At 42.4% G+C, this 18,944-nt stretch overlaps 1 protein-coding gene and 1 long non-coding RNA gene across 4 annotated transcripts in view; one reads left to right on the top strand and one right to left on the bottom strand.

Annotated features, from left to right (window-relative positions):
* BANP (BTG3 associated nuclear protein) overlaps nt 1–18,944 on the top strand; it is a 121,033-nt gene that overhangs the window by 84,257 nt on the left and 17,832 nt on the right. For 2 of the 3 annotated variants that reach the window (XM_028142951.2, XM_028142950.2), the window contains 2 exons: nt 1,608–1,679; nt 4,904–4,942. In XM_028142951.2, the coding sequence (XP_027998752.1) occupies nt 1,608–1,679; nt 4,904–4,942 (111 nt within the window). The remainder of the gene's footprint in view (nt 1–1,607; nt 1,680–4,903; nt 4,943–18,944) is intronic. The other variant, XM_054710609.1, reaches the window with a different exon arrangement.
* LOC129147663 (uncharacterized) lies at nt 14,770–15,345 on the bottom strand. The gene is made up of 2 exons (XR_008554941.1): nt 15,113–15,345; nt 14,770–15,022 (listed from the first exon to the last, which is right to left on the bottom strand). It is a non-coding gene; the product is annotated as an uncharacterized LOC129147663 (long non-coding RNA).

Below are 18,944 nucleotides of genomic sequence, written 5' to 3'. Positions count from 1 at the left end.
CGGGTGGGCTTACAGAAAGTTTTGATGAGGACTTTTAATGAAGTTTTTCTTCTTCCAGAAGAGATGAAGCAGTTAAAAGTAGTGAATTCTTTGTTTAATTGACAGTCACAAAGGCAGTTAGTTACTCTTTAAGAAAGTTTTGTGAAAGAATTTCAGAATAACTTGGACACAGTTCACATAGACATAGTAAAATGAAATCAATAGAAATTTCTACAATAGTTTACTTTAATATCCATTTTCATTAAGATAGAATTTTATTTTATTTTTAAAAAATATTCTTATTGATTTCAGAAAGGAAAGAAGAGGGAGAGAGATAGAAACATCAACGCCCCCTACTGGGGATTGAGCCCTCAACCTGGACATGTGCCCTTGACCAGAATGGAACCTGGGACCTTTCCTTCCCCAGGCTGACATTCTATCCACTGAGCCAAACTGGCCAGGACAAGATAAAATTTTTAAATACAATCATGGGTATTCATATCACTGAGCAATATCACTGAGCAAAGTTAAGGTTTATTGGAACTATTTACTGCCTGTTTCTACAAACATAAATGCATTGTATAGTTGGATGTTTGATTTATTTATTAGTGTTTATTCCAGCTATTTAAATAGTATGTGTTTCTTAGATTTAAAAAATATTGCCTGACCTGTTTTCGATGTAGATGCACATGTACAAGTCTCCTCCCCACAATCCCACACTGCTGTGTAGCCATGCCGCATTCCCAGATCTCTGGGAGACCTTGCCGGATAGTTCCACAAAGTTGTTTCTTCTTCTTCTCCTTCTTCTTCTTTCTTCCTCCTTCCTCCTTCCCCTCCTTCTCTTCCTTCTTCCTCCTCCTTCTCCTTCTATTTTTATTGATTTCAGAGAGGGAGAGAGAGATAGAAACATCAGTGATGAGAGCGAATCACTGATTGGCTGCCTCCTGCATGTCCCCCCACTGGGGACTGAGCCCACAACCCGGGCATGTGCCCTTGACTGGAATCGAACCTGGGACCCTTCAGTCCAGAGACTGATGCTCTATCCACTGAGTCAAACCAACTAGGGCACACAAAGTTTCTGATCACTCTGAGTTAATAGTATGATTTTTTTAAGAAAAAGTTATTCTAATTTTCTGGAAATTTCTGTTTCCATTTTTTTCTATATGTTCTTCATATTCTGAAATTTGCTTGTTCAGTTTAAGCAAATTTAAAGACTTAAACAGAATTTTCCTAAGACATAGTAAAATGAAATCAATAGAAATTTCTACAGTAGTTTACTTTAATATCCATTTTCATTAAGATAGAAATTTATTTTATTTTTAAAAAGTATTTTTATTGATTTCAGAAAGGAAAGAAGAAGGAGAGAGAGATATAAACATCAACACTCCATTGCTCCTTTAAGAATTATTGCAAAATGTTCTGTATGTGTTATATACTAACAGTTTAATTTCAAGAGGCTATTAAGTAGCTAATACTATGTGCATATTATATTAACACTATTCAGGATTTAGTTGGTCTTTTTTTGAATTGTGAGCATATAGTTAAGAACAAAAATTTCGGAAAGTGTTTTTTGTTTCCTCTGGTTTTGATTTTCTTCTGATGCTTCTTGTTGTCTTCTCTTGCTGCGGATCCCACAGGGTCACCTCCACATCGCTCAGGTGCCTCAAGGGGAGCAGGTGCAGATCACGCAGGACAGCGAGGTGAGTCGTGGCCACCAGCACTGCCTGTGGGCTTTCTGCATTCTGATCTTCGTCAAATGGGGCAGACAACTGGGAATCCCCAGACAACACGATGTCCAGCATTGACCACCTGACTCTCGTTTCCTTGGGCACCAACTGGCCCTGCCTGTCCTCCTGCCTTTGCTGCACTGCGGGTTTATATGGGCAGTCTAGTTTTCTTTGTCAACACTTGCTATATCCAGTTTTTGCTTCTAGCTGGTGCTGACCTCTGAATACTCCTTTTCTCCTTGCCCACCCTGCTTTCCTGTCTTCCCATCTGAGATGCAGATCTAGTTCCCAGCATGGCTCTGGCCCTGCTCTCCTGCCCTGGGGAGTTAGTTCCCTAGCATGGGGAGTGGGAAGAGCAGGAGGTGAGGCTCTGCTCTTGCGACATGACCTCACAGGTTCTCCTTGCCTCTACGAGCCTGTGCTCTGTCTCTGGAAAACCACTGCCCACATTATGGGTTGAATGGGAACTGGTGAGACTGCACATGTACATCCTGTGAGCTTTTAGTGCATCTTTTCATGGCTCTCCCCATTCCTGCCACTCCTAGGATTGCCTCAGCTGCCTTAAGTTCATGAGATCCAGGCTTCTTAACACTGGTGGCGTTCTACTTTTCATTAATTCTAATCCATGATAAAGACAATGCAGGGAGTCCATCCCAGTTGCACAGGTGCTGTTGCATATGTGTATCAGCTGCTATAGGGGGTCGGTGTGTGAAGATCAGGTAGACCATTTCTCTGGGTTGTTGGAAGGTGAGGCCAGCTGGTCATGGCACTGATATTCTCTGAACCCCTCACGGGGGACCTTGCCTTTTAGCCTTGTACAGGGCATGGGTGGTTGTTGGCTGCCTCTTGCGGGAACACTGACGATCGTTTCCTACAGCACAGGATAGCATCAGTAGACTCGGTGTAGTTGTCTTCCTCTGACTTTGTCCCATGACTGTCAAGCAGTGCACACTTGCTCTGCTGGCCAAGCAAGGTATGGAACGGTGTGCCCCTGGCAGCATCGGCTGGGAGCTAAAAAACATACTTATTTCTAGGCTGGGAAGATAGTATCAGCTTTGTGCAGACCTGCACTGTGGTGTGTTGTTACATGGTGTTGGGTTTCCTCACCAATGGCAAGGTACAGACCCAGCAGCGACTGTGCAAGTCTTGACTTGTCAAAGAGCCTTTCAGGAGAACCTTTGGAGGGAAGCATCTGATTAGTTCAGTGGCGCCTAATGGCTTTTCAGAGTTGCTTTGTGGACACTTCTGCTCACATTCTAGCGGCATGCTAGGCTGCTTTCCTTAAGTAGATAAGGCATTCATGCCCATTTGACTTTTCAGTTTCCAGAACCCAGGGTGCTGAGGTGGAGGTGGTGGTAATTTGCTTACTGACTCGTGTGTGAGGCATTTGCTGAGCTCCCGGTCTGTGCAGGTTGCTATGCAGGCTATTGCTGCTGTGTGAAAATGTGAGGTAGAGGCTCCCCACAGTGCACTGAGATGAGTATGCTAGGGGGGCCGGAAGTGACGAGCACTCGCTGGTGCAGAAAATAGAGAGGGGCTCTGGGATGCTTTCTAAGGGAAATTCTTTCATTCTGACCCCGGAGATTTGTCCGTGGGCCCAGCCTGCAAAGGGAAGAGATAAGCAGAGGTTCTGAGGGAAGAACGGGGATACGTGGCTGGATGAATTCCTATGAGAGGAACGGTAAATACCTGGTCAAAGGAGGGGATTGATTCATTCATAGGAGTAATTAGTTCAGTAATCGTTATGTGTCTAAACGAGGGAGTGGGAGAAAGCACGTTGATGTGGCTGAAGCTGCGGGCAGGGGAAGGAGAGCAGCAGGCAGTGAACTTGGAGATGGCCCTGAGAAGTATGACTGTCAGAGTTAAGGAGCTGCATGGTGAATGGAGAGCCTTCTGGCTCACTGTAATGTGGGTTCCACGGGAAATGCACAGAGTAGTGCAGGACACCTGCAGACTAAGTGGGGTGTCCTGTTGAAGGGCAGGGAGGCTTCATTTTTAAAGACACAGACAAGGGGAGACCAAACGACAATTAAGAAGTGTCAATCTAGAAGGCGTGTACACTTAGAATGCTTAATTTGCCAGTAGTCATTTGAAAAGAATGAAAATTTATATAATAATAAAAGGAAATAATCAACATACACTTTTTATATTATTTTTGCTAAAAGAATCATAGTACTTTTTAAAATATATATATTTTTATTGATTTCAGAGAGGAAGGAAGAGGGAGAGATAGAAACATCAGTGATGAGAGAGAATCATGGATTGGCTGCCTCTTGCACACCCCACACTGGGGATTGAGCCCGCAACCCGGGCATATGCTCTGATCAGGAATCGAATCGAGACCTCCTGGTTCATAGGTCCACACTCAACCATTGAGCCACACGGGCTGGGCATAAGAATAATTCTTGAATTTAAACTTTTGAAACCAATTTTGTCCCTTTTTTCAGTTTTCATAGCTGAAACCCAGTATTTTGTTTGTTTCCATTAGGAATTAAATACAATGAATTGGAAGACATTGTTGATAACATTAATGATTACTTTGTAATAGGTTACAATATACAGTTGTCTTCTTATCACAATAAAGTTTTACCTTGTTCATTTAAAAATTAAGTAACTAAAAAAAAATTAAGTAATTATTTTGTCAAAATGAGGATGTCTGCAAAGAGACATTTAGCAGAACCTATCAAACTTAAATCGTTTATTTATTTTTTTTAAACAAGTGAAAATGAATTTCCAACTGGTGAGATCCCAGTAGGCCTGTGGTCTGGTTAATTGTATTGTGTCCTGCCAATTTTGTGCTTGTGATAATGCACTATTCTTATGTAAGGTGTCTCCATGGGGGAAGCTGGGTGATGGGTTCAGGGACTTCTCAATATACCACTTTTGATTCTTCTTGTGAGTCTAAACTTTCTCAAAATAAAAGTTAGAAAAAAATTACATTTGCATTTGTGGTTGGGGTGGGGAGTGAAAATGTTTTGTTTTTAGTTTGTTAGTTTTTATAAGAAAAAATAGTAACTAACCTGTAAACTCAGCTTAAATATTTTGTTTTGAGTTTTTATTTCTACAAGGGTTGAGTTTTTGTAGAATTGGTGTTCGTGGTTTTGCTGGTTATTTACCAATGGCATGGGGAAGTTCTTGCCACTATGTCTTGAAGTCATTTTTATTCTTGATCTCTCTTTTTTTCATCCATTTTGCAGGGCAATCTACAGATACACCACGTGGGACAGGATGGGCAGGTAAGTGCTCACCTACCCTCACTCCATGCTGCTTGCTGTAGTAGATCCCCAGACACTGCATTGCCACAGGGAGGGAGTGAGGAGTTGAGGAGCCAGAGGGTGAAGCTGCGTTAGCCCCAGGGAAATACTAGCTTTACTTGGTGGCTAAGGACTTCTGATGGGGACACATTGACTGCGGGACTCTGGGCTGCATCTGCCTCTTTGTGGAGTTTTAGGTAGCTCTTGTCTTATTGATGAAACTTCACATCTGTTTATTACTGTTTTCTGTAAATTGACATGATTGTTGTTGATCACTGTGTTTGTACAGTAGCTGTAGATTAAAACAAGGTAGGTTTTGTTCATTGATATTGCTGTCAAACTCCAGCTACTGCCTTTTTTCTAATCTTGGACAAAAAGTAACAGAGACCATCATTGAATACATTTGATATGAATTGTTTGCACAAAGAAAAGTGTGCCAACTGTGAGGGTTTCTAGGGAGTGATTTGCTTTCTAAGACCTAGCAAAATTGCTGGTGAATTCGGGGGATTAAAATTTTCATGTCCTTGCCCAGCTGGCATGGCTCAGTGGATGAGTGTTGACCTATGAACCAGGAAGTCATGGTTCTTCCGGTCAGGGCACAGGCTTCATCCCCAGTAGGGGGCATACAGGAGGTGGCCAATCAATGATTCTCTCTCGTCATTGATATTTCTGTCTCTCTCTCCCTCTTCCTGCCTCTCTGAAATCATTTATATATAAAATTTTCATGTCCTTTTGAAGAGTTTTTATTAAGGTGATGTTTGCAACCTTTGAATAATTATGACAGATTCTGTATGATCTTTTTTTTTTTTTATAAAACGTGAACCATAAACACAGAACTCATTTACTTCAAGGTAATAATACTTGTTATTCTCAAAACCAAGTGCACGCTCCCCTTTGAAACACCTGTTTTCCCATTATCACCATGAGTGCCTGATGTCTGCCATGAGCCGATCGTGGAGAGCATGTATTGCTGGACTAGGAAGTGAAAGGATAGTTATAGCCCTTGGATTTTCTCTTGAACCCTCAGAGCGCCTCAGGAGAATTGTACTTACTAATATTTAAATTGGAGTTTCTTGGTTTGAAAATTTCTTCTTGAACATACACATGAGGTTTTAATCAGTGTCCTAAAGCAGTATTAATATATAAATATAACATAGCTTCCATGGAAAAGAGCCAAAAAGCCAAAGAAATGCAAAATTAAAATCCACAGTTTCTCTGAGCTGCCTTGGTGATAAAGTTGTGGGCCAGGCGCAGTAGAATCGGTTCTCAGCAGCTTCAATGTGTGTTTCTCTTGTTCGGGCCAGAGGTGTCGGGCTGGGGCAGGAAAGGACAGGTCCCTGTCAGTAGTTTCTCTTTGTTTTTGACAATTTAATGGTTTACAATTTAATTCATACGGGGAGGACAATTTGATCCTAATTAAGATATGGCTGAACTTCAATTGACGAGAAAAGTAAGTCTGTTGATCTTGATTTCTCTGTTGTTTTTGTCTCTATTCCTGAGCAAAATTTCACCAGGGATTTTGAAATATAATCAGGTTTTGATATTATGTTACTATCCTGTCACTGTGTCTAATCAGGCAACACCATTCCAAATACATCTTGAAGGCAGAGAACCCAGCTTTTGTGGACAGGTATAGCAGGCACGTGAGCTCTGTCCACGATTTCAGCTCAGGAAGGACTCCTAGAGTTCACATCCGAAGAGCCACCTTCTGAAACTTCCCCAAACAAGAGTGTTTTCTGCGCTCTCCCATTCTGCACACTCACCAAGTACTGCTGCCTCGCCTAAGTTCCTGCCCGTGCCTCATCGGCCTGTTCACACGAGCAGTCGGATTTACTGAGGATTTATGTCTGTTCCAGCCTGTCTGCCTCCGAGTTCCCACTGACTCTTAGCAACCTCACTACAAAATAAGTAGAATTACTGCACTGATCACTTCCTGTGTCACGTAAATAATAATTTAATTAGTCATCTGCATTTTTTTTTTGCCTAGAAAATCTCCACCATGCTCATTGTTGGTCACTTTGGTGGGACCTCCAGTTAAAGACAGAACTTAGGTAAAGGCAGGACTGATGCAGATGGTGACTAAGGGAGTTTTGGAACCTGGTACCTTTTTCTTTTCTAAAGGAAACTCTGCTTCCTGATTTAAAGAAATACTATGTGTTCATAAGAAGCTGCCTATTTCTGTTAAACATATGTTTAGCTAATCCTTTCTTTTTTTCCCCTGTGGAAAAGGTTTTTTGTTATTTTATCATCTATCCAGTTCTTGTTCCTGTTAAGTTATCCTGCTCATAACAACTTTGTTTTCTAAATTGACCAAATACTTGTGAAATAGAATGATGTTTCACAAGACACAGAACACCCCACTCAACTTGACGCCACTGATATGGCTGACACACATCAGTGCAGAAGGCAGGAGCCCCTGTCATCCCATCTCTCACCTTCTCCCTCCACCACAGTCTCTGTCTGACTGCCTCTCCACTTTCCCTGTCCCTCCCCGGTCTCTCATGCCCACGAGAGGATAGGCCCTGAGCGCCTAGGGCTCTTTCCCCTTTAGCCTGCCACAGCCTCAGAATCTTCCCTCCGTAATGCTCCAGGGGGCTCCCAGTTTCCAGTCCTGGTGTAAGTGTTGGTGTTTCATTTACTCAAGACTGACAACACCAGGCTCACACCAGTTTTTTTGGGCAAAAGGTGTTGAATAGCTATCTCAACTCTAGGGAACAGAAAATCCTCCTGAATTACAGAAGTGCAAAAAGAAATTTATGTAATTTAAAAATTATGTAAAAATGACATCATATACACAAAATTACATGTCTTTTTGAGTTCATAGATCCACTGACTATTTTATGAGCTTCAAGTTAAATTCTTACTCAGTAGGTATAACTGCTGTTTAATTTAAGGCTGGTTAAGCAACAACACTCAACATCCTTACAGTTAAGCATCTCTTAGGAGCTGATGGCAGGGATACTTCTTTCCTGATGCCAGGGCTGTCGAACCCGTGTCCACTGCTGTTTCTGTAATACGGTCATGTTTATCACAAGCTTTCTTGTTTCTACTTCAAAGATGGGTATTGCTGGCCTTGTTTGTGTTGCTGAGTGCAGAGCTTCTGTGAAAGCACCTCTCCCTTAGTTACCTGGCAGGAGACGGGAGGGAAACGTGTGCTCTGCTGATCTCTGCTGATCCCTGCTGCTGCTGGTGGGATTTATATGGTTAAGTCTGCAGTGAATTATTTCCAGGAGAGAGATCTGATGTCTTCATGTTGCATGGTGTTTATTATACTACATTTACATAGTTGTGTAATATGGTTCTGACAGTGGACCATCCTTTTTGGAGTCATGTATTTTCTTCAAATTAATTATCAAGAGATCCTAGTCCTGTCCCATGTAGGGGTGTGGCACCTGGCAGGTCCACCGTGGGTCCAATGAGAGTGTGTGAATGCCTGGTCCATTACAGACATTGGGTGTTAGGACAGCAGTGTCCATTGCTTCCCAAATATGGGAAAGAAGGATCTGGAAAGATGACCAACTTGCAGACTGGAGAACTGAAGGTGTAGTCTGAAGCCACATTTCAAGGGATGGCTGCATCTGTAAGCAGGTTTGAGGCAACATTGGGCCCTATGGTATGTTCATGTGTTTCCTGTTCTCTTCCCTCAGTTTTCGGCCATGTGTATCTTCTTGTAGTGATCATTCCTCGTCCTTCAACACCTCTACTGTTTTGCTAGGAAACCAGATGGCCAAATTTGTTAGGGTTGAAATTAAGATGCTGTCTCTAATTGTGGTCGTGGGTTCTGGACTAGGGCACCTCCTTGGAGAAGGATGCATGGGCCAGAGGCTGGACCTCCAGATATTCACATGTGTTTATGGCTTTGTTCCAGATGCTGCTGTTGTTAAAAGTCATATTATTAAGCGAATTCAAACTGTGCTGATTTCTCTTGTCCCCAGTCTGATCATAGGTACTATTGGAGTGTAGGTGACGTCTTATACTACTGCATGCTACTGCCTCCTTTCTTACTCAGTCATCCTTGTGGGGAAGGCTAGGGGAGAGAAGGAGCCCTATCCTGGAGGGTCAGCTGCAGCGGCTCTGTACTGGGAGGTCCTGATGGGAGCAGCCTAGGACGTTGAACCAGCTTCTGCCAGAAACAGAGGCCTTTCTCCATGGGGCCCTGCAGCCATGTTGGACCTAATGCACGTGCATCTTCCACTTACTCTCTGTTAGAGAAGTTAGGGCAGGAGGCTCCCCTTGCCCCTGGTAAGCTCTGTGATGGGGGTGAGGGGTGAGAGGTGAAGCACCTGTTCAGGGTTCTTGCCCACTGGCACATCTGTGCACTCCCATGGTGCTACCTCCTCAGACCCTTGTTTGGTGTGGAATATTGTTTGGAAGAGAACCATCTGGTGGGAGAGTTGTAACTGGGGCCCAAGTCTTGCCTCAGTGTTGCCACTCTGTCGGTGTGTCGTCTTGGGCAGACTTTATTTTGTTCTGCTTCTGTTTATTTGACACTGAAATGGGACCTGCTTCAGGAAGGTGCGCCTTCCCCAAAAGCAGAGGCTGACCCATGCTCAGCCTGGTATCTGGTTGGCTCCTGATAGACGCTCATTGTCCACAGGGCTACCTCTCTGGGAGAGTGGGTGCATATAGCCAAACCCCCTCAAACTGATCACACAGGCAGGGTGTGAGAATGATGAATAGGCTCTGAAGAGATAAGTTTTTACTTTACACACTTAAAAAAGTAAGATTTAGCCCTAGCTGGTTTGGCTCAGTGGATAGAGCATCAGCCTGCAGACTGAAGGGTCCCAGGTTCAATTCCGGTCAAGGGCGTGTACTTCGGTTGCAGGTTTGATTCCCTACTCAGGTCAGGGTGCATGTGGGAGGCAACCAATTGATGTGTCTCTCACATCAATGTTCCTCTCTCTTTGTCTCTCCTCCTCCCTTTCACTCTCTCTAAAAATCAATGGAGCCAGCCGGCACGGCTCAGTGGTTGAGCATTGATCTATGAACCAGGAGGTCATGGTTCGATTCCTGGTCAGGACACATGCTCAGATTTTGGGCTTGATCCCCAGTTTGGGGCATATAGGAGTCAGTCGATCAATGATTCTCATCATTAATGCTTCTATGTCTCCCTCATCCTTTCTCTCTGAAATAAATAAAAATACATTTTTAAAAATCAATGGAAAAATATACTTGGGTGAGAATTAACCAAAAAAGCCCCCCAAGAAAGGTAAGATCTGTTTTGTTCTTGAGTGATGTCACTAGACTGTGACCCTTCAAAATTCTGCATGTAGAGTCTGGCAGAGAACATCCCTTTATTTTTAGTGTGTGTATGTGATTTTAGAGACATGTTTTAGAAAACTATATATTTAAAGCATTAATTGGGAAATATTCCTTTTCTTGTTAAAATTATGGCCATGAATGAACCTTCCAAAGAAAGCAGATCATCTGAGCTTCATCACTGTGAAGCAATTTAGATTAAAACTTAGCTTTTTTAAGTGAATTACAATTATTTGTTAAAGAAATGCCAAACATAATATAATATGTTTTAGTAATCTTAGGGAACAGTCAGCAAGTGGAATCTTGGATGGCATGAGGCATTATGTTTGTGTTATTGAAAATCCCAGATTATGGTTCATAGCGCTGCCTGACTGGCGTGTAACTCGGTCCTGCTGGTGTCAGAAAAGACTGAGGATGCTTGTTCTAATTCCTCGGAGAAAACTGCAGTCACACTTCTTACAAACTCTCATTAGATGGAATGGATATCTTGGTCACGGCAGCCTGTGCATGTGTTCCTTTCCCTGAACCAGGAAGTGGAGTTTGGTCAAACATGACTAGAACACTCCTCAGTCCAGTTGCTTGGAAGGTGAAGGCACAAAGTTCAGTTCTGGCTAACTTTGGTGAACATGTCTTCTCGGCCTTGCTCCTTTGTACGTAGAAAATACTTATAAAGTTATGTGGACATTTTAACCTTGGCAAGACATTAAAACACTTTTAAATGAATAGAATCTGGCTCAGTTTTGAGTACTGATGAAGAATGATGAGGTTAAAAATATGTTTTGGGAGCAACCCTTAAATTCTGATTAATTGTGCCTTGTGTTCATGTAACAGTCATGCTACTGTCCTTTCACTGGAAATCCTTTGGTCATAGCCCAGGAATTCTAGACATGTCACATATCGGTGTGCATTGCACTGTCCAGGAGTCCCATCACCTCCCGTGGTGAGCCAACCTGATGGTTCTCTGTTCTTCATGACACTGGCTGTTCTTCAGGGGAAAGTGGGGATTCAAGCAAAAAGATGCAAATCTTATGGAAGAGAGAGGAAACACTTGTTTTCTGAAATGAGTGCCTTTCCTATGAGTAACTGTTTAGGAAGCAGGGGCCTGTGGTGTGGGCTGATGGTTGTGCAGGTCTCCTATCTCCTGGAGAGCAGGAGCCTGAGGCACTTGGTGGACATAGATAGTGTTACTTCAAAGTTGAACTCTTTCTGGGAAAACCAGGAGGATCTCTGAAAACCCGTTTAACTTTTGAGATTTGGATTTGAGCCTTAAAAGTGGGGCCTCCCACAAACAGTACAGCAGATCAGCACTCGGACCTGGCGTGGATTCCTTCACCTGTTAGGTGAGCTCAAGAAGGTGCTCGGTTGGCCTGGTGCTCTCACCTGCGGTTTGCCAGAGAGCTTCTTCAGGGGAGGAGAGAAGAATAGGTAGCATTCCCCTCAGGTAGGGTGGGAGGACACGCAGAGCCTGAGGTCGCTCAAGGCACACTCTGAACTTGGCCCACCTCACCTGCGGGGCAGGAGAAGCCACCTATATAGTGAAGCCTGCATGTTCTGGGGTCTGGTGAAATAAAGTATAGTGTGCATTCTGTTCTGGGAGCCCTTTTTAGGCTCAGAGATGAGCACCCGTGGGTATGAGTCAGAGTTTGGCCCCAGCCAGGCATCCTTACTCCTCAGATCCCTGCTCTTCCGGAAATGCACTGGACAGCAAGGCTTCAGTGCGTGGGGGCTTTCTGCTCTGATGCACTAAATGGAAAAAGTGCATTCCAGCCTATCCCAAACCCCCACCTTTCCCCTAGATATCACTAAAACACTCTCACAACTATGTTACATCCTCAGAGCATTTCTGCTTAATTCAAAGTCTTTTAAAGCACCTGTGACCGGAGTTTGTAGTGCTTCACAAACTCGTTGCTGGTGTGTGTTGTGCACTTGGAGTAATACACTAAAATGTTGTATGGAAATATACTTTCTATTTACATGGATAGGACTATGTCCTGTAATTAAATAATATCAAACCTATTATCCAAATTTGATCCTAATTAGCAGTGTCGCTAGGTGCTGGCAGAAGCAAACTATGGGTTAGGAGGTTAACCCTCAGGAAGGTGAGTGGACGCTGGCAGGTGATACTTTAAAACCATGAGAGCAAAGATGACGGGGCAAGCTCAGATGTAATTAATCAACAGTGCAGGCCAGCTTCTCAGAAATCATGTGCAACTCAAACAGTTGACTATAAGCTTGTTATAGCAGTTTTTCTATTTAAATGGTGAATTTTGGTTAAAAAATTCCCAAGTTCTTATAGGGAGTGTTCGGATACTCAGTTTAAATAGCAAGAGGTTCATGGTTTGGTTCTGATTAATTTGATGTGATTGAACACTTGGCCAACTCAAAATAATTTTACGGAAGTATCTAATCATTTGGAGAAACAACAAAAAAATCTGGTTTAGTTTAGGAGATTGCATTGCAATTATAAATTTAAACATGCAAGTGGAGAGATTAGGTTAAATTTGAGTAGTGGAGGAAAGAAGTGGCCAAAAAGAAAGGACATTTATTCTAAAAATATCCTCAGTATAAGGTATTAAAGTTTGCATTTGTGTGACAGGTGAGGGAGAAGGTGGTTTTGAAACCTTGAGATTTGCCCTGCTCTGCAGGAGGCTTTGTGGAGTCAGCACAGGACAGGGGCCTGACTTTGGCACCACAGTGGAAGCAGGAGTGCTCCGAGGTCACACTTGGTGACATGAAACTCCAGCCTCATGACTTCATATCAAAACCAGACATCTCCTGTAACTCATTTAAGTGAGCTGAAACAAAAATATTTTACTTTTTTCCTCTTCTCTAAAGATAATTGTTTTCTTGGGGTTTAGATTGCATAAGACATTGGAAATGTGTTGTTTTAATTAGAGCATCATGTAATACTTAAATTAAGAACATTTTTTAGGAGAGAATGGGCATGTAGGCCAGCTGAGCATTTCAATCACATTAACAAGGATGTGAATCCTCTCTTTTGGGTTAATTGAGATATTTCCGGCAAGATCAACTGGGATAAGTGCAGTTAACATGGACAAGGCACTGCCTTTAGTATATTCACTGCCTTTGTGACTGCGATTCTTGATGATTGCTTTGAGCACTTGAGTTGCCAGTGAAAATGAGTAAGTGGTTTGTCTCCACATAGTCATGTAAGTGGGAATGATGGTTGAACAAGAAGTTACCATGTCCATAAAAATTGCAGACATTAATTGACATTGGCATTGAAATACAGAGGATTCTAGTTCTAAATCTGCCTGAATTAGAAACAGTCGTGAATGAGTCCTGATTCAATTATATAAAAGTATAAACAACCAGAAATCCATACATTTGTATAAGTAAGTATGGATGTATGTATGTTTGTTGTGTTTTAAACTATTTGATAGTAAGTTGCAGACACCAAAATCTTTATTATAGAACTTGTAAGCATGAGGACACTTCCCTACACAACCAACTGTCACTAGTTTCAGTTACCTCTTGCTGTATTAACAAACTTAGGCTGAAGACGCTGACCATTTATTATCTTTCATGATTCTCTGGGTTTATTTGGAAAATCAGGTGATTGTTCTGCTCCAAGTGGTGTCTCTGGGATCACCTGAGGTCACCTGGAGGCTCAGCAGGCTGCCCTGTCTGGGGGGCTCACTCCCAGGGCTGGAGTGCGCTGGCCTACAGCTGGGAGCTCAGCTGGGCTATCCGCCTGAGCCCCTCGGTTCTCCTCTATATAGGCTCCCTGCGTGGCCTGGGCCCTCACAGTATGGGGAGCATGATTCCAAGAGGGGATGCAACCAGCATTTAAGAGCTGAGGCTGTGGGCCCTGCAAGCCCCCATGGTGATTATTTTCCTGGAGAGGCAGTGTGCTATACCCATGCCAGGATCTTGAATTGAGAAGGATGAGGTGTGGGATTGCCTGCGTCTCTCAGCATCCTTGCTGTGCTTAACACGCCTTGACTCAATTCTTTAAGGCAGGCCCTGCCCTGCCCTGCCCAAGTGCACAGGAGGCACACAGGAAGCATGGACTGCACTGGAGTTGGGTGATTCTAAGGCGAGGCACCACTGCAGTTAGAGGATGGATATATTTCCACATAGTTGGGCGAATCTTATGCTACGACCCCCTGAAATGACCTTCCCTGTTCAGGTTGATGGGTTGGGGGTTAGTCTGTCAATGTCAGTGTTGTGACCTCAGGCAGACACCAGCCCACCTGTGTGGCATAAAATCTACATCGAGAAACTTTACATAATTGATTGATGAACTGTGTGCTTTTTTGGGACAGCTTGGCTAATGATAAAATCTGTTACATTCTCATAATTATACATTGTTAATTATTGAATTATGTTTTTTAATTGAATTTATTGGGGTAACATTGTTTAATAAAATTATATAGGTTTCAGGTGTACAATTCCATAATACATCGTTTGTATATTGTATTGTGTCCACCACCCCAAGTAATTACTGAATTATTAAAACAGTCTTACAAATTTTTTTGCTTAAAAAAATAAGATTTTTAAAGTATACATTTGTACAATTTCTGAGATTCTTTTGCATTCTATTTATTTCATTTCTTTGGAGAGTTTAGGAAAACAAAGGGCCTAAACATTCATGTTTGAAATAATGCTCCAGAAGCAGTCCATTTTTGGATAATTGGCAGCTGCTGCTGGCTGACCTCCGATTCCTCTTGGGCACCATGTCTGCAGCTCCTCTGCTTACTGGGCTCTTTAACACCCAAGGATAGGCTTCTGTTCCTGAGAGGGTGCTGATGGATGTGTTGTTTTAGTTATACTAAGTTGCTAATAAAGATCAAACATAACCAAGAAGAACAAGTCAGGGTCCCTTTAACTTCTATGTAATGTATAAAGGTTCCCCATCGTATAAATTACCTTCAGCTAAATGATACCTTTCTTCCCAAAACATCGAAGGGAGCTAGCCATCTGCCTGCAGTGACTCAGATATCCCTTTTCTGGAGCAGGGCATGTGCTTTCTCCTATGTCATACCTTTTTGGTAGTATTCTATAGAGGAAATGAGACAAATTCAGGAACTTGGTGAGTATAATTCCCCTTTACACATGGGGACAGTAGATAGTAGTTTTTCCAGGATTATAGAGGGAGGTGAAATCAGGGTTGGATCCAGAACCCAACTCTCAAGACCCCTGAAGCTCCAGAGTAGCTACAGTTGTCTAGGGCATCATCATCACTGTTGTTATGATGGTCATCACTACCATCATCACCATCATTATTACCACATCACTATCACCACCATTATCACCCTCATCATAATCATCATTATTACTACCACTATCATCATTATCACCACCACCACCACCACCACTCTTACCACCAAGGAATTGAGTGAGTTTTTTAATGATCTTGAACTATGTTCTAATCTGTCTTATCTATTTATTGCCTTCTCTGCCTCTTTCAGTTGTGACTGAAATGATGGTGTTTTCTTTGCCCAGCTCATAGGAACTTTAGTTGGGAGTAAGGTAACGGAAGCTATGAAAATGTACCAGAAATGGAACTAATCGTGGGAGCCGTTTCCTGCCTTTTACAGTGTGCGTTCAGTAGGCACTTTGGTGTGGAGCAGAACCAGGAAGAGGGACGGTGCTGCTTCTAAATACAGGGTTCATGCAGGATGTGGAATTCGAACCCAGTAGGTTGAACACTCACTTTGTATCAGACTCTGTTGCTAGGTAAAATTATATGTATTAAAACACTGAATTCTGGCTCAATTATTTCTCTGTATTAGGGAGGTTTCCAGCCACTGAGGAAATCTTGAAAGACTGGAGTTTTAGTTATACTGCTTAGATCATGAATCATGAAATGGTTTAGTACTGGTTCAGCTAGATGTGTACTTTGGTACTGATCGGTTTTCTCTTTACAGTTGTATCTAATGTCATCTAAGATGTATGTGAAAAAGTTTATATACTGTATGTCTATAGGCTAAACAATGTCAGAGTACTTGATAATTAGGGAGATTCTCTGTGTTCTGATAAGCCTACCTTTGTAATAATGGATACACCACACCCACACATGCGATACATGTGTATTAAACAACACAGTGATAAATCCAGGTTAATCTCATTGTGTATTGATGAGGTAACATTACTGACAACTAACAACTTGGGCATTCTTTAACTTTTAGACCTATCTAGACTTCTTTGGCATTTGTGCCCTTCCTTATACTTTGCTTCAAGGTAAATTTCAGGGGCTGTCAGAATTTTCCCCATGAAGTGAGGCCTCTAAATGCAGCTGGGAAAAAGACTTGAAGAGATGAGAAGTATCCAACATTTCATATGTAGGACTTTTTTGGAGTAGGTGAGAAAAATGTGTGTATGTGTAGGGGATTTGTGTAGGGTGTGTGTGTGTGTGTGTGTGTGTGTGTGTGTGTGTTGTGTAGGGCATGTTTGTGGAGGGTTGTGTTTGTGGAGGGTGTGCATATGTATGCGTGTAGGATGTGTGTATGATTGTGTAGGGTGCGCGTGTTTAGGGCGTGTATGTAGAGGGGTGTGTTTGTGTAGGGTGTGTATATGTGTGTGTAAGGCATGTGTGTAGGATATGTGTGTCCATGCGTGCACGTGTACGATGCCTTTATCTGTAGCTGTAAATATCTCTATTTCTGGGAAGCTTTAGTGTACTTTTATTGGTCTGTCACACTGGGGAGAACAAGTCAGCCTCCCAGAAGGAGTACTCTGATCACTTCACTTCTAATACAGATGTTCCCTTCAAGGAAATATGTTCCTGTATTGCATGCCAAAACACCAACAGAAATCTTGGAGAACCTATGTAGCTCAGGGAATTCATCCTATCGAAAAGCCTCTGTACCAGAAATGGTGGAAAATATAATTTAAGCCATTAAAGGTCAGAGCGGAGTTGCCTGGTTGTAAAAAACATCCTAGAAAAGTCACAGAAACAACTGGTTGAGGAGTACGGCCCACCGGCAGCCTTGGACTGAGCGAGACCCTGCAGGTTTGTCACCGCGTCTGAGGCAGTTGGCTCGGACCAGACAAGAGGCCCACGGTATTTCCTGCTGCTGGCTCTAATTTTTTAGGAATCTTTCTGGTCCCCAATAGAGGCTTGTTATATGAAGCAAAACGAACCGGATGCCAGTGAGCACAGAAAACCTGAGAACTCACTAGCTCTTAGGTTTCTCCTTAGCAGTGAGGAAGGAGTTTCAGGCTCTGGTGACGATTGGGTAAGAACGCTGGCTTGATTAGGCCTTTTGTCCTTATAGTTGTAACAGACAAGATTGTTTCAGGGCGGGAAAGACCAGGAAAAAGCTGGACAACAGTTTGGGCTGGGCAGGGTACTATAATGTTAGAGAGAAGCTGGATGAAATGATTACTTAAATATACATTTTCGTATTTGGGTAGTTGAAATGATGATGTCTTTGAAGGGGCTCTTATTAGTATGGGCTGAAGTAGCTTTATAATAAAGCCCCAAAAATAGTTTTCAGAGATTTGGACACAGTGCACACTGGTCACTGTGCTCACGGCCGCCCTGAGCCCCTTTGGTGGTGTTCTACATCAGTCTTCTGACCAGACAGTTAACGGAGGGGTGGCAGTCCCTAAAATTCCAGAATAATTTTTTATCAATTTCATTATTGTCAAATATGTATTGATAAGGTTAAATAGTTTTAATACTGTTAGATCTAAATTTTGTTCATTTCTATTCCACACAGTACCTGGGGTAGTACCAAATTATCAACACTTAATGATTGATGAATGAATACAATAGTAATTATTACAAATTGGCACTTATTTAATTGTAAGATACACAGGTTATTGGAAGAACTTTGAAACACTCTTCCATTTTTAAGCCATTAAAAATATAGTATATATTCATCAATAATTTTAATCATGAATAATAACCTGAAAATATATGGAAGAGTTCTTTTAAAAAAAATAATTACTTATTGATTTCAGAGAGGAAGGGAGAGAAAGATAGAAACATCAATGACGAGAGAGAATCATTGATCGCTGCCTCCTACAAACCCCCTACTGAAGATAGAGCCCACAACCTGGGCATGTGCCCTGATCAGGAATAGAACCATGACCTCCTGGTTCATAGGTTGATGCTCAACCACTGAGCCTTTCATGCTGGGCTAGAAGAGTTCTTATTTAAACTTACAGCTCAATAACCTGAAAATTTGTGACTCCTGAGCAATTCCCATTTTCTTTTTAGTTGTAGATATTTTTCAGTATAAGGAAGCTTTGGTGATTTCTTTTGGGCTTTTCTGAAACTTTTCTGTCACAGTCTTTTAACTGTGTATGTGTTGCCTGCTAACAGGCCTGCTGTGTCACGGTAGAAACTGTTACCTGACTGGGTGGGCAGCCTGAGCCCACATCTGGGGCCAGGCCAGTGTACCTGTTGGTTTGAGTGGCTGCGCAGAGTGTCTATGAAACACATGAAGGATTCTTTAGGCCCAAGAATTCTATTCTATAAGCCATCAGAGAAGCTGCTATCTGTTGAAAGGAAGCAAGATTACCACTTCTGCACCAGGAACTTAATTTCTGAACTTCTGGCTTGTGGAGAGTGAAGGTGGGTGCAAGGTGAAATTTCAGAAGCAGGAACACCCCTTGGAACTATTAACTCCAGGTGTCTCACTTTATAGACAGAAAAATTATGAATGGAAGGCACCTATTAGGACATTTCATTCCTATTTAGACCCTGGGTCTTCCCTTGTGCAAACTCTAGGAGCTCTAACTGGTCCAT

The sequence above is a fragment of the Eptesicus fuscus genome, chromosome 21 (assembly GCF_027574615.1).
Source record: "Eptesicus fuscus isolate TK198812 chromosome 21, DD_ASM_mEF_20220401, whole genome shotgun sequence".
Classification (NCBI taxonomy): domain Eukaryota; kingdom Metazoa; phylum Chordata; class Mammalia; order Chiroptera; family Vespertilionidae; genus Eptesicus; species Eptesicus fuscus.
Note: the sequence above shows the minus strand (reverse complement) of the source record. Positions and strands in the feature narration are given on the sequence as shown.